The sequence below is a fragment of the Poecilia formosa genome, unplaced genomic scaffold (assembly GCF_000485575.1).
Source record: "Poecilia formosa unplaced genomic scaffold, Poecilia_formosa-5.1.2 Scaffold117, whole genome shotgun sequence".
In the NCBI taxonomy this organism is placed as follows: Eukaryota; Metazoa; Chordata; class Actinopteri; order Cyprinodontiformes; family Poeciliidae; genus Poecilia; species Poecilia formosa.
Window position 1 is genome coordinate 1,180,738 of NW_006800056.1, and position 16,269 is coordinate 1,197,006.

Consider the following 16,269-nt stretch of genomic DNA (forward strand, 5'->3'; position numbering starts at 1 on the left):
TGTTATTTGAAATTTAATTATTGCTACAAAAAGTAAAGCAACGGTCAAACATTGTTTGCAGATTAGCAGGAAGCATGGAAATAATTCAGTTTGCATAAAGCTGCTTTTTATCAGAGTGGAGATAATACAACTGGACAATAAACAGAGCGTTGATACGACAACCAGCAAGCGTCAAACCAGACGATGTCTGCTGCTCTCCATCCACTGTCGGGTGCTTCAGTAACCGCATCGCGCTGCCACTTACGCCCTCTGGTGTTCGTTAAGAAAAGGCCTTACATTTATGGCATCTCCTCAAAACAAAAACAAACAAAAAGGAGAGTAGACTGATTTTTTTTCTCTAAAAATGATTTATTGGACAGGGAAGATAAGAAACGTGATCCTAACCGAAATGTTAAAAATGATTTACCACAAGAAAAAGACGAGCAGCTGGAGGTAGAAAAGAAAATGAAAGGATGTAAAAAACTTAAAGTACAATGACTACCATGCACAATCCGGTTAAAACGAGAATAAATATATTTCAAGGAAAATACTGAGTTAACAGTTTAGGAGCTTTTCTGTGTAGCAATACAAAGAATCGGTGATCCCAACGTGACATTATGTGAAAGACCAAGGCACTCGACTTTTACTGCGGCTTCCAGAACAGAACCGCTCCAAACGCATTCAGGTACTGATCAACAGCACCGAGCTGTCGCCATCTTTAGATCTGCAGATAATCTACTTTATTACACGTTAATCTGAATGTTCAGTGGAAAAGGAGAAATCTACTAAAGAGTAAATGAAGCACACGGCTAAAAACACAAATGTAACAGGACTAAAAGCAACTTTCATGGCAGGAAGTGAGACGGATAAAAGCCAGCATGAAGTTTCTTCATAAAACTGAGGTCCCGGTGTTTCTCATGTCAGGCAGCATAAGATCTGGCGTTTCCTGGTTTTCCGGTTAGGCCTTCTCCAGGGACTGGTAGTACTCCTTGAGAACGGCCCAGGCTTTCAGGGCCATGAAGCCGTCGGGGGGGTTCTCCCCTTCGCGCGCCATCCTCCGCATGCGCGTGCCAGAGATGAAATCATAATCCTGATGGCTGCAGGACAGAAAGACACCGAAGCAGAGGGAACGAGTTAGGAGGCGTGACTCAGAAAGAGTTTGACTGCTTTAATAGAAATCGTTTTATTTTATTACAAACATCAGGGTTTCCTGACTTCCCAACAGAAAAATAAAATCTGCCACTCCTTCAGAATGAAGTTTGTTTTTTATATGCATGTTAAAACAATGCTATGCATGAAAAATTAGCCTGTCACAAAAACAACTTCAACTGTCGCTGAAGTTATTGAGACAAACGAGAGCGTTGTTTTGAGATCATTTCCAATGTATAATAATAATAATAATAATAATAATAATAATAATAATAATAATAATGCAAGAACACACTCAAGGATCAAACGTGAAATTCTGATGAACATTTATCATTGGAGCTGGAACATTTGAAATCTAAAAATAAATAAAACACCAGAAACAGCAAATTAAATTAATTATGAATTATCTGTAAACAAAATAAACTAGCCGAGACCAAAACACCAGACTAAAGACTTTCATCATCCAGTTTAAGGAAGAACGAGAGAAAAGAAAATTTGACATTAAATTGAGCTTTTCTCTCATGTGAAGGAAGAAACTAGATTAAAATATGAGAATATGTGAAGCAGGACTACTATACTTCCGATCAACTGTTGGATTAGGATTAAAGTCCCGACTTTGCATCATGGAAAACTCGACTAATCTGACCAACCTGAATCTTCGTCTGTGAATGCAGCTTCGCTCACGCAGCCTTCATCACAGAGGAAAACAAAATAAACGGCGTGACTGGAGCTAAAAATCATTTGTGCTGCGCAGACACAGACTTTAATCAGCGGCAGGTCTGTGTGATTCTGAGCAACATCAAAGCTTAAAACATTTTAGCTCTGAGGAAAAGAAAACAACGGGTGTTATTTTTGGCTCAGCGTTTCCCAGAGACAAAAGTACCAGGAGAACAGGAGCCTTTCTACAAACACACAACGAATTTATAGAATATAATTTCTGTTTAGACTGCTTGGCCTAAACGGGATTAAACGTCCAAACAAGCTTCCAAATTGACCCTGAGTGAGTACTTCCTGTTTCCCATTACCGTGACAACCAGACCGAAGAGTCGGGACCGAACGGCGTGAGCTTACTTCTTGGGCTCGTAGAAGTCCATGGCTCCTTTGACCTTGTTGTACGCAGCGACCTTGAAGGGAACGATCTCCAGGGAGACGAGGCCCGGTGCCATGGTGAGGACCTTGGCTCCGTGGCTCGGCTCGTACAGGTCCTTCCCCGTGGCCGGGTGGGGCATGCCTGCGGGGTCGCGACCCACAATGTAGAAGTTGGCGCCGGCGACCATTCGGGCTCGACAATGCCACTGCACCTGCGGGAACGAAGAACGTCGGTTCACAAACTGTTCTCAGGCTTTTTCCATAAAAAGCCTGCAGGACATCCGAGTGTTTTCTCTCATTTTGGAGTTTCTGGTGTTAAAAAGGATCTGAAAACCTGCAGCAGGTGTCTGGATGAAAAGTTAAATAATTGAAAACTTCAATATGAAGCTGCTACTTTAATGAATGTTTTTTGTTTGTTGAATGTTTCGTTCCAACATTTCAGCCATAAACCCACAAAGAGTCTCTGAGCGAATCACAAGCAGCAACAAAATGGAGCTGGAAGATGTTGAAAACGGGAGAAGAGACACTAATAATCCAGCAGGGAGCAGATTAAAAGTCTGGAAGGATTTTAAAACGGTAGTTTAGAACAAGACGTGTGTTAGGTTCAGGGAATGCAGGAAATCTGATACTTTTCTCTCCTATGACAGCAAAAAGATTGAAACCTCCACAGAATAGGCTTATGAATGATAACATGGCAGATTTAAACTAATCAGAGTAATCAATTCCTCAAATAAACTAAGTTAGTAATTGATTAATCGTTAACTAGAGACTCAAAAAAGGCAATTTCCTATTAAAAAAAAAACTCAGAGCAGTAATTAAGCTAAAACACGTCACCTGGTTCAAATCCTGCACCATCTGTTGCTGTCCAGTTATTAACTGGTTAAATGAAAAAATAATCCCAGATCAGCGTTTTGCTGATCTGGGATTATCTGCTGATGATCAGCTGAGCAGAAATGTCTGAGCTTTTCTCATGTCGAAGGATTTTTAGATGCAGATGCTTTGTTTGCTACAAATGATCAAACTTTCACTAAAGGAATGCTGTCATTTCATTTTAGGCAATAAAATATGTTGTTTTTTTTTAAAAACAAATTGAATTATTTGTTTAGTTTCATCTTTAATGTTGCATAAAAAGGCTAAAGTGGTCAACAAACAATCTGCAGTAAACAGATGCAGATGAAGATAAAACAGCCACTTTCAACCACCTTGAAGTGTTTTAAGAAAGCAGCTCCTGTCTGCTTCAGGGCCATCCCGTAAATATGAAAACCAGAGAAGAAATAATCTCGCTTTTAACAGCTAAACGCTAACGCTAGGCTTGCACCTGGACCTAAAAGAAAAAACAAACCTTTTTACGGCTCCAAACCGATTTAACTGAATCCCTGATGTCCAACAGCCCTCAGTCTGTTCCCAATGATCGGCTGCTTCCATGAATGAAGACGTGAATGAATGAAAAGTTTCCAGCGGCTGAGCAGAGCGACTCGGCCCAGCTGCTGGTTCCCTTTCCTGTTCGGTCAGTCAGCCGGGATGAGACGGCCTCAACGCTCATCATTCAGAGCAGCAGCGAGGATTTTTATCTGTGTTTACAGAAAGCTCAGCGCCGCCTGGATCTGCGTTACCTCAGTCGGTCCGGCGTACATCATGGGAGACGGGAAAATGGCAACGATGGTGGAGTCCGGATCCAGCACGCGCTCCTCCAGCACGGCGGCGTGCTGCTTCATCCGCCACGGCAGCGGCACGTCGTCGTCTTTGGTCCAGCCTCCCAGCGGGTGGAGCAGCAGGACGGGCCGGCGGTAGCCACGCTCCACCAGCCGCTTCTGGGTGTCCTGCATGAGCAGGGCGTGGCCGTTATGGACCGGGTTCCGGAGCTGGAAGGCGAACACCGCGTCTGCACATGGAGACGAGAGGACTGGTTTGGTGGGAGGAAACCAGAACCAGGAAGTGGAGCTGGCAGGCGGGACGGCTACCTGCGTTCATTTCTTTAAACTTCTGCTTGAGCTCGTTGGGCGTCAGCCGGTACTGGTCCAGTCCGTCGTTCCAGTAGATCCGGTCCAGAACCTGCAGGTCTCCGCCAACCAGCCAGTCGCCACTTTCCATCACCATCTGGAAACACGACAGATCAGTCACCACAGTCAGGTCTCAATCAGGGCTGGAGCAATCAATCGCACTTATTGTGATTAATCACTTATTGAATCAACTAATTTAGTTATCAATGAATCGTTAACTCTAGTTAAAAATGCAATTTGTAGAAAGAACAGACTGAGCAGTAACTAAACCAAACCGTACAAAAAATATAAACATTTTCCGTTTAAAACAGAAAATAAAACCTTTGTAAAGATTTTCCACAGTTTCAGCTTCAACTGGTTCAAAATCCATAAAAAACAAACCAAGAACCTTTTGCTCTCCAATTATTAACTGTTTATTCCACAAAGCAGGAAGTCCTGAGCTTTTCATGTCTATGTCAGAAATATTCTAGATGCAAACGATCAATCGTTTACTAAATGATCATTTTCAAGGATAAAACATTTATTTTCTTATTTAAAATGTTTTTATTAATTTTTACTGTAATTCTAATATTGCATAAAAAGGTTTAAGTGGTTTTTTCACCACATTTCCCAAACATTGGGATGATAAAATCTGCTGTTTTTCACAATTAAGTGACAAACGTTCCCATGTTTGCTAGAGAAAGAAAGTTTCTCCCCGAAGAATCAAACAATGATCCAAGTCGCTCAGGCTGATTTTGTTTCAGGCGATATCTCTGGCCTCCCTCCTGCGGTCCTTAGGAGACCCAGCCAGATTTACTGCAAGAAACTGATGAATCTGAGCATTAAAGAAAAAGAAAAACATTTGTGTCACTTATTCCATGAACATGTAATTCATCATTTAAACAGCCTTTGATATTCATATTTAAAAAACAAAACCAAAGAACGGCCTGGCTGCAGTTTCTGCTTTAAAGTGGGTTTAAATCTGAATGCTGTCAGCAGCAGAGGCGTCGCCACGATTTGATCAAAAGGAAAGTCGTGTGAGAAATTTACATTTTTCCGCTCCACACGCTAACTGATCCAATTTGTCCAGAGGTGGCTTGAAAAACTCGACCCATATGTGGAGAAGAGGCTCACATGAACCGTGAACGAACGTCACACAGCGCACAGACCGACCCGACCCGAACAACACACCGCGGCTTCCTGTCGGGGGGGAGGGGGGGGGCCTGACGGACAGGTAAACAGGAAAAAGTGGATTAACTGCGTCTGAATGGAGCGGCTCGTTTGCAGCAGACAGAAACAATGCGGCACAGTAAAGGGCGCCGCTGACAGACAGGCTCCGGTGCAGCCAGAGAGACGTATAGTCATGTAAACACACACACACACACACACACACACACACACACACACACACACAGTTTAACGAGGGAGGCCTTAATCAGAGCAGGCTGAACACACACACACACCAGGTTAGGCGTGTGTGGCAACGGCGTTGAGGCGTCAGGTGTCGACAGTGGAGAGTCATGGTCCCAATTTAGGACACGTGTAGCCGCCGCCCCTCCCCACCCGCCCCCTCCATCATTCAACACATGAGCCACATTTCACCATGGCGATGGTGGGAATAAGATGAAAGTTAAAAGTTAAGGAGTTGAAATATCGGGGCGGTTTCTCTGCGGCTCTGACTCAAACATCAAAAGCCAACCAGTCAGTTACTGGAAGTAAAGTCACTGCAAACCAGTAAACAATGGTCCACAACTGAAATTAATAAACAAAACAAAGCAATTTCAAGGGGAATAGTTAATTTTTAACATTTTATAGGAACATGTTAAAATAGCTCTATGGGCTACACAAAACATGTTTATTACATTTTTTTGCACAAAATTTTTCTTTCTCAAAATCTTTTGCATAATATGTCACCTGTATGATATGAGAAATATAAGAAACGCTTTTATATTGTTTTCTTATCCTTCAGAGGTAGCTGCATAACTTTCAAATCAGTAAAATAAACTAAATCTGCCAGGGGTGTGAATACTTAACTGCATTTTTACAGCAGTCTGTCTTCAACTACAGAATCTGCTGAAACCCAGACAGAAAGAACCGAACGGACAGACGGACGGCTGACATTTAACAGAAAACTTTCCTAATTTTTCCCTCACATCTAGGACTACACCTGAAGAGTTTGGACTGTTTCCACCTGCATCCTGTATCTCTAAACAAAAACATGAATCTTCACTGAAAGTCTCCGGCTGCTGCTTTAGTGTGGCTTAAATCCTTTGGATTCCGTCAAACCGCAAAAAATTCAGCAGCCCAAAGCGGCGAAATAAGTTCTGTGTTTCTGTTCACAAAGCAGGTGTCAGAAAAACTTGTGCAAGAAAACAGCTGGATAAAAACACAAAAACAGACGCATTTGGAGAGAAGTGGAAACTACATTCCCAAACATTTTTTTTTTTTTGTTTTGAGGGTGGAGATCACATCAGATTCCAGATTTAACACCTGCAGAAGACGGGTGGATCAAAACGAAGTTCTTAAGTAGTGAGTAAACCTCCATTTCTCCAGATGTTCAGTTTTTCCGTCAGAGAAGAGAGCAAAGCACTCTGACTCTTAGGAGTCAAAGGGCAGGTTAATACGCAGCGAGTTACTGATCCACTCAGAGCTAAAAGAATAAAGTTTGTGTGAATCCAGTGATTCTAAATTTAAAATGCAGAAATTAATCATCTGTGTATTTTTTAAATAAATACCACAAAGTAGAATAAAACCATCATTTCATTAATGAACAAAGTCGATGGAGACCGACTGGTTAAGATGGCCTGATCTACCATGACGAGCCTTTTTATAATATACAAATCCAAGAATTCAAGAAGCCGATGAATCCTTTATAACTCGCCTCAGAAATGGATTTACGGCTCTCGCTTCTCGGTCAGCGTGTGAACTGGCTTTCATCCGGAGTGGTTCCAGTTCCATGTAACCGTCTGACGGCCGTCGGCAGCAGAGGCGTCGTGTGATCAGATCAGTAAGCATGTGGCTCCTCCACTGAACGTTTTCAGGATCTCACTGTTTGTTTCTGACACGCCAATGAATCCAGGCTGTCCACAACAGTCAGCACAAACCGCATCAAAAACGTTATTTTATCGTCACATTTACTCACTGCATCATGCTTGTTTTACTTATCTAGTGTTTACTTTATAATTCTTCACAAAATATTAATTTACTCGTTTGCCTTCTTGCTCCAATAACCTTTTAGCATTTATTAATTACATTGATTTGCTCATCTTGTACTTTACATTTCTAGTCAGAATGGTTTGGATTTAGAATAATGAACATGTTGCTGACACACAACACTTCATGGTATGAGAAAAGCTTTCTGGGCTGCTTTCCCATCATGAGGGGAGATTTGGGTGCAGAAGATGAAGATGTTTTGTTTTGGGGTTTTTCCAGAGTTGAAACGATCAGCAACTAATTTATGTGTTAACATGTGAAGAAGGAGAAATAGTGAGAGCATCAGTGGGTTGGTTAGGAGGTCGCTGATTTACCAGCTGTAGCTCGTTGCCTTTTCCTTAATCAAGTAAAACCTTGAAACAAACATTCAGAGTTCGCCTCCGACTTGATTCTGCCTCGAATGTTTCCTTAATAGTGATTTTTCAGAGGTGGACAAAGTTCCCAAAAGATGCACCTGCTTCAACGCTTCTGCATTTTTACTCAAGTAAAAAGTGGCCATGTAAGAAAACACTCAAGAGTAAAAGAGTATTTTTAGAGTAACTGATCAAATTATCAGTCATTTAATATTTAAAAATTACATCAGATGGAACAAAATGTGAAGTGAAAATTTGGGCACTTTAAGGACAAAATGACAATAATTCATATAAATAACATAAAATAACATGTTATTTTATGTTATGTCATTTGGAAACTCATTTTCCAAATGAGTTTCATTCAATAAAAAAACGTAAGAAACTTTAAGGAAAACTGCAGGTGTGTGTCTGTGTCCGGTGAGTTTTTGGTTAAAACAAGTTTGTTTTTCATTCACTGTGTAGAAAATCCAGAAGTTTTGCTCAATAAAGAGTAAAAATACTTCATAACAGAATTACTAAAGTAAAAGTAATTCAGTAAAGGTATCTAGTTACTACTACGTTTTCCTAGCAGTGCGTAAACAAGCCTGGTCTCGTTCTGCTGACGTACAGACGCGGCTCCGCGGCGCGGCGCTCACCTTGATGTAGGGGTGGTCTTTGCAGGTGGTGCCCCACTGCCGGGCGCAGCGCTCCTCCTTCCGGTGCTGGTAAAACTCCGGGTTACGGAGGATGGCGACGCGTCGGCCGCTATAGACCAGCGCCATGGCCGTCACGCCGTCCAGACGCTCCTTATCCGCCGTGGACACCGGCAGCACGATGGGCACCGACAGGTTAATCACGCCACCTAGTGGAGGAGAAGGACATTAAAATTAGATACAGGACAAAGTCTAAATATGTTTTAGTTTGCATAGCAGAGGTGGGAATCTGTTACTATCTGATTCACGACGACGTTGCAATCCAGAAGAACAGAGGAACTTTGAGTTAATTAGTGAAGAACTGTAAAAATGTACATAACCTCTCACCACGTCGTATAAAAACGTTCAGCATTCACGACCCCCGCAGAAACAAACGGAAACTAGTTCAAGGGAAATATGGAAATATCAATGTTGTTGTTTGAGCGCATTTCTGCATAAAACACGACAACAAACTCCTGACCGATCACGGCGTGCCTTGGCTCCGCCCACTTGCATTGTTCCTGAAGTTTTCCGTCTCCATTTTGCGAAGTGAATGTGGAATCCTTCCAGCTGAGACTCCTGTAAATCTAGTATCTAAATGCATTTCATTTGTGCACATAAGAGATTCTGTAGTTTGTGGTGCTGATCTCAGAAACAATGCATGAAATCATATTCTCAGTTGGATCTTTGAACCAAACAGCTCTGATTGCCTAAAAGGACAGAGTGCTTTTCATTTTTTTAACTTTTTCTTCTGGATCCCACTAACAGAGCCAGAGGTTCTGCATTCAATCCTTAGTTGGCAAACACCTGTTCACCATTTGCCAGGCAGATATGAGCAGATCCTAAACTTTCTGCGTTTTAAGAACCAATGTTCCAGTCGATTTCTCCGCCTTCGAACTCGGAAATCTCAACTTCCGAGTTCAAATTGAAAGCAGCAACATGCCTCAAACTGCCTCTGGGAGTCATTTTTATATCGAAAACCTTTTACTCCGAAGGAAAAACCATCATGAATTATTGAACTTCTGGAACCCAACCTTCACTAGACGTTTCTTTTAATTTTCAGCCTCATTGAAAATGAAGTAATTTCAACCACAAGCTAAAAAATCTTATTGTTAAATCAGTTTTGTAAAGTTTTCGGTTTATTTTTTTGCGGTCAAACGGTTTGTTTTCAGAGACCCACCTGGTCTTCTGCCTGAAGGCCTAAAGCTGTTTTTACTGTTCAACACTAGTTTTTATATGGAATACAGAATATTGTATTAATAAAAGAAATTTATTTTCTACTAAATATGAAACATTCAGAACTAAAAAAAACTGAAAGCATGAAGTTTTCAACATCTTTTAGTAGGATGTCTGAATAGTCAGAGCTGTTTTTCTTATTTATACATGAATAAATGTCAGCCAGAAGTAAAAAACTTTTCAATTTGATTTCACTCGAGGAAATAATTCATCAAATAAATAACGCTGATAGTTAAATTTAAAAACATTTACATTCAGTAAATCAACAGATATTAATTATTTATTCATTATTCATCAAGTCCACATTTCTGCATTAATTATTTTTCCTGATGTAACGTTCTGTTTCTGAATGCCATGTTTTCATTACCTGTAAGTGAAAAATCACCATAATTAACAGAAAGAGAGACTTTAAAACATCCGTCTGTTTCATTTGTCATAAAGTTCCTAAAATAAATGGACTTTTCAATAATATTCTAACTTACTAAATGGATGTGTATATGATTATTCTTTGATAAAATTTCCAAATTTCAGGAAATTTAAAAGGCAGAACTGTGCAAAACCTATAAAAATAATATAAATATAAAGTCAACTGAAAAATTCAGCATTCTGAGTTAATCAGCATCTAATCCTGTTTGAAACAATCTATGGAGAAAAGTGAACGTTTTATCAATTTCTGTGAAAAAATTGCACAGAAAGAAAAATATTCACCATTTTCTAATTTTTTAACCACTTTATTATGAACCATATTCTCTGTGGAGCCAGACATTAATATGTTGTACTTAATCAGGATCAGTAAATTACAAACGGAGACAGAAACAAACAAATGGATCAGATCAACGTTCAGATGCTTCAGCCGTGGCGTCTGGGCAGAGACGGATCGGATGGATGAAAGCAGGAATCAATCCTGCAGGGAACCGAAGGTTTTCCTAACGACCTCCTGGTCTGAATCTCATCTTCTGTGCTGCAACATGAGCTTCATTTAGTGAAACTTTGTTCCCGTTAGAGTAAAATGGAAAGTGAAGTGCTGGCTTAGGGGCAGAGCTGACTCTAACTCACATGTTTGGTAAATTAGAGGCCATGTTTTAGATTTCCAACAAGAGTTTCACCATTTTACCTTCAATAAGGGAAACGATGTCGGACGTTTGTTCTCACACTCAATGCACCTCCTTACTGATAACCCTCTGAAGGTGTGTGATCCACCAACCTCCATCCTGATTGGCTAAACGGTTAAACTCTATGTTTGATGTAAACAAAAAAACGGTGACATGAGGCCAATCATTAAGAGAGCCCGGTAGACTCTGTCTGATTCAGGACCAAAAGTTTCAACATTTGTTATATTTCCATCTGCTGTGGTTGTTTCATTCTGCACCGAGTCAAATAAACCAAGCCCAAACCTGTTCCCCTCCTCGCCTGTGGGGGCGCTGCACCAAGAACCACTGAAGGAAATGACACAAAAATCTCAGAAGAAGAAACCGAGCGCAACTCCCTTCTTTACGAAATGTAAATAAAAATGGAGTTGTGTGAGATTTTAGTGGTTAGAAAATGTCTCATTTGTCTTTGGTAAAAAAAATTAAAAAAAAAGAACACAAGCTATTTCTCCCACTATCATTTAATTTGTTTACATTTACCCAGAATGCCCTGAGTTGCAGTCCACTTCCTGGTTTCTGGTCCACTTGCTGTTCACATTCGAAACGCTAGAGTTCACTTCAACCGAACACAGACCGAGGTTTTTATGCGGACCAGAGTTTAAGTTTTCAGTTTGATTACTCATTCACACCTCATAAACGAACCGGACTCTGCGCAAACGGACCGGAGTTTGATTAAAGTGAACTAAATGGGACTGGTGTGAGTGCATCATAAAAGCCATGCTGCATGAGAACTTAGAGAATTTATCCATGAGGACATTTTCTTTGGTCAAAGTGATCAACACCTGGAAAATCCAGACATCAATATGTGAGGAAATAAACCATAATAAATATGGAGGAATAAACCAATTCTTGCCTCATCAGTTCTTTGAGCAATCGGCTCCATCTAGTGGCCAATATAAGTAAAACAGGCGGTGAGAAAATGACATGATGTGAAGCTTTAATTCAGAGGTGCCCAAAGTGGGTCCTGCATGTTTTAGTTCTCTCCCTGCTGGTAGTAACAACCTTTTCAGCATGTTTGGTTATTTTGTTGGTTTCAGTCGGAGTCAGTTCTTGAATCCGTCACATGGTGGCTGCCTGGCGAGGCTTCAAACGTTCAACACACACCTTGAAATGCGCGTTAGGAAAATCCTCCCGACTTCTCCAGGCGACGCATCGCTGGTAAAACGTTTTTTTCTTTCAGCCGTCTTACCGTCCAGCAGACAGTCGAAGTGAAGACACTGCAGGAACTCCCTCTCCCTCATGAAGCCGTTCAGAGGCGTGGCCCAGCCTTCGGCCAACACCTGCACCCACTGCATGTCCAGCTGCAGGCCAGAGGTCAGAGGTCAACACAGGCAGGCCGAGATGAGCAGAACGCGGCTGCAGAGTCAGGCCGGCTCACCTTTCCGATCTGGACAGCAGGGAGAGTCTCTGCATCGGCCTTGGCCAGGTCCAGCTTGTTCTCCTGAACGTAGAGCTCCTTCACCTCATAGGAGGCGTCAACAGGAACGATGTCCTGAAAAATAAACGAGCATTCATGACAAACATGAAGCAGCCTGCTCCAGCAGGCGGAGGGAGAGCAGACGGAGCAGAAACCTACATGCTTCAGCCTCAATTTTCCTGCAACTACGACTCATTTCTGACACCTGGTGGCCACAAGGAAAATAACAGGTTCAATGTTTCAAACCAGGAAAGATTTTCTGCAACTCTTTGAGTATGATATTGTATTTGATGTTGTAACTAATTAAATTAACTCTTTAGAAATAATGTTGTTGGAAAAGCTTTTTTCCTTCAACTTGTAAAATAACAAATGATCCGTGTTTCAATGAGATTTGTGGAGCCTTCAGCTGCTTTCCATCACCTGATTCACTGTGGGAAGATGCAGTGGCCTGTTACTGTAGAAAAAAAATATAAAGGAGCAGCAAATTTCTGCCAAAAAACCTCAGAAATATGTTGGAAAAACACATTCCTGTTTTTTTTGTTTTTGTTTTTTTTGGGGTTGTTTTAGAAAATTTCTGAGAGCAATATATATATATTTTTTTTCATAAATGAAAAAGTAAAAGGCAGTGGTGGAACTTCATGAAAATTTTTAACTGATTTGATTGCAGGGCCTGTAATTAGTCACAATTTATTCACAAACCATTTACTAACAAAATGAGCAACATTTCACTTCAAAAACCCATTTTCTGCTAAATTATAAAATATATCTGTTGTTTTTAATGAGTTATTCGGGTTGTTCAACCTCCAGATTAGTATTTTTCCAGCCATTCAGATTGTCAGAAACTCCTGATCATTCATGAAGTTTGTTTAGAAATGTGGACGTAGACATTAGTGTTAGAGTCTGAGCTGCTGCTACGTGTTTAACACTGAGATGCTATTTTAGGCTTGAACAGCTTAGCTGATATGCTAACTCTGTTTAGCACAACAAAAGTCTTTTCGAGCGCCCCATCTGATCGGTTTTGGAGCAGAAATTAACCCCTGATGGTTAATACATGAGCTGCAAAATATTGCAGCTCATGTATTAAAAATCAATGTGATTAATGATCATGTATTAAAAATCAATGTGATTAATGATCATGTATTAAAAATCAATGTGATTAATGAACATGTTAAGCTCCTGGCCTAGTAGAAAGCCGGTGAGCGCTTGGCTCACCCGCTCCTGCAGCAGGTCCACCAGCTGCTGGATGCACTCGTTGACGCTGCACGAGTCGGTCTTCAGCACCAGCTCCGGAGCCTCCGGCTTCTCGTACTCAGAGTCGATTCCAGTGAAACCTGAGAGCAGAAACATAAAATCCATTCAGTTTCAGCTCATCAGTCACCGGAGCAGAAACTCATTCAAATAATTCAATGTGGATTTTTTTCTTCATATGATGCTTTCTGAAGCAGATGAATCTGCCCTAATTATTTAAACAGTGAACAGAAAACTGGTTGTTATATGAGGGATTTTTTATAAATTCAAATAGAAATATGAATGAATTATAAGCTTATGCCAGGCTGTTGGTAGCATTTCAGGGTTTTCCACCATAGCAGCTCCAGAGAGCCACTTCGCATTTTTAAAAGTCATCAGTTTGGTAGAAACAGCTGGGTTTGACAGATCTATACAGAAGATGTTTGATTTGAGCAGCTATACTCCGAATCTCTGTAGAGAAGCACAGGCACAAACAGCTGTAAGCACAGAAAATGCTGATTTAAATTCATTTTCTAACCATAGATTTGGTGCCCCCTCTAATGCAGCACCCATTTTTATCTCTAAACGGGCAAATTAAATCAATCAATCCTTCTAGTTTTTCACACAAAATCAACACATCCACACATTTTTCGTGCTAAACAATAATTGTGAGTTTGTTTTTGCAAAAATGCTCCAACTCACTGTGGCTAAATCATGCTAACTCCCACCTGCAGGTGGCAGTATTTCTTACTTTGACTACACTGCTGCCTCAGTTTTGCCTGGTCTGTGACCAATTCTGTAACAAAAAGTCACATGTTTTCCAGCCGATTCTGGCAGGAAAAAATAAATGCAAATATTTCTAATTTAGCACCACATTCTGGCTCAACTGGCCCTTCATGATGTGGCCCAAGATGAAAATGAATTTAAAGCCGCTGCTCTGCCTAATTAAAGTAAAGCCTTTGGCTCTACCTCTTATCTCCCCAGCTCTGGCCTTCTTGTAGAGTCCCTTCACGTCCCGCTGCTCACACACATCCAGTGGTGCGTCCACAAAAACCTCAAAGAACGGTAACCCTGCCGCCTCGTGGATCTTCCTGGCATTCAGCCGATCCTGCAGGAAAACACAACAACGTTTTGTTACATCATTTATCCCCTTTAACGATGAGATTTGGGTTGTGAGTCTCCAAACGACAGCGCTCTGTTCACTCACCCTGCTGTACGGGGAGATGAAGCTGGCGAGGCAGACCAGACCCGCATCTGCAAAGAGCCGTGCCACCTCGGCGATGCGCCGGATGTTCTCCTCGCGGTCCTCAGGGCTAAAGCCCAGGTTCTTGTTGAGTCCCTGGCGGATGTTGTCTCCGTCCAGCGTGTAGCAGGGGATGCCGTGACACACGAGGTACTCCTCCAGAGCCATGCTCACCGTCGTCTTCCCTGCACCAGACAGGCCTGCAGGGAAGACGAGCGGCAGGATTATAGAGAAGCTACATCTAAAATCTGCCTTGATGTGAGGATTATTTTTGTCTTTTTTGAACATCCTACCAGTCAGCCAGACGGTGCATCCTCTGAACCCGCCTCGTGTGCCCACAACCTGCCCACGCTTGTTCCGGCTTACATGGTGGGCTTGGTAGGTGACATTAGTTGCACGTTGCATTCCCTTAAATTATCAAGATAATTTGCTCATAAAAGTTATTAAAATAACTCAAATTAAATAAAAAATATATCCATACAAACACTGGAATCCCAATGAAGTAGAGTAGCAAAACACACAGAATCACATCAAAATATACGGATTTTTTTTTTTTTGCAATATTGCAATACAATATTTGGTAGGATGTTATAATTAAAGTGCTATGCATACAAATTCTGCGTCCCAATATTTTCCTTCTATTGTGCGGCTTAAAAAATTATCTTTAAAATACAACTAAAATGAAACAAAACAAGAAACAAAAGGTCTAAAAGTTTTGAACAATGATGCACGGGACAGAAAATTAGCTTAAAATGTGAAACATTCATGTTATTTCATTTATTTATTTCAAACAGGTTTTTAAAAAGAAGTCATCAGTAGGACAAGAGAAAGTGTGTGCATACATAACCAAGCTACTACTTTTCCGTTTGAAAAACAGTAGAAAGAAGTGAACACGTATTTAATCCTACCCCTAATCTCAACTTAATGAAATATTACTTACCGACTGAATAATTATCATAAATTTATAATTAAAACCAAGATATGGCATCAATATGCCAGTTCCTTATACTGTGCTAAACTTGTTCGTTTTAATAAAAGTAATCAAATTGGACAGATACTTATCTGATGTGTAAACAACGAGGGTTAAAATAACTATTTATGAAAACAGAAACACCATCATCGAAAAGCTAAAGTTGATCCATCATTGCAGTGAACTTAGCTAACGATTAGCCTCGGGGCTATTAGCATCTAGCTATGGATAACAATGCTAGCCGCTTGGCTCATTTAAATCCGAAGGTAGTAATAAAATATTGCGTTAAATAAACTTGAGAAAATAAAGACACACCCAGTTCTCGATGGTGTTGCTAAGCTTCTGCTTCTTATTGGAGTTCCCATGAGTCTCCATGGCGGATCAGGAATCAGCAGCTGATTTAACCGTGAAGGCGCTAAAAACACAAACCGAACAGCAGCAGCTGCAGCCCGGCTGGCTCTTTGTTTACTGGCGCAGGTAAATGTTAACGCAGGAGACAGGTATGTCCATTAAATGGGGGAACTCAGGACACAGGAGCTTTTTTACCACGGGGAAGGCTCCTCTGGCAGCCACGTCACATGTGAAAAAGTGACGT

The 16,269-nt window shown here is 41.1% G+C and overlaps 1 protein-coding gene and 1 long non-coding RNA gene across 2 annotated transcripts; one reads left to right on the forward strand and one right to left on the reverse strand.

The window, feature by feature from the left end:
• Positions 1-327: 327 nt before the first annotated feature.
• On the reverse strand, positions 328-16,269 carry papss1 (3'-phosphoadenosine 5'-phosphosulfate synthase 1). The gene is made up of 12 exons (XM_007560615.2): positions 15,990-16,269; positions 14,998-15,112; positions 14,669-14,904; positions 14,431-14,569; positions 13,447-13,565; positions 12,196-12,309; positions 12,007-12,118; positions 8,398-8,603; positions 4,179-4,314; positions 3,831-4,099; positions 2,200-2,429; positions 328-1,076 (listed from the first exon to the last, which is right to left on the reverse strand). Exons 1-12 carry the CDS (start codon positions 16,047-16,049, stop codon positions 938-940), a joined length of 1,875 nt encoding a protein of 624 aa, XP_007560677.1. The 5' UTR covers positions 16,050-16,269; the 3' UTR covers positions 328-937.
• Positions 2,518-9,734, forward strand: LOC107837147 (uncharacterized). Its single transcript, XR_001663141.1, has 3 exons — positions 2,518-2,529; positions 7,209-7,211; positions 9,058-9,734. It is a non-coding gene; the product is annotated as an uncharacterized LOC107837147 (long non-coding RNA).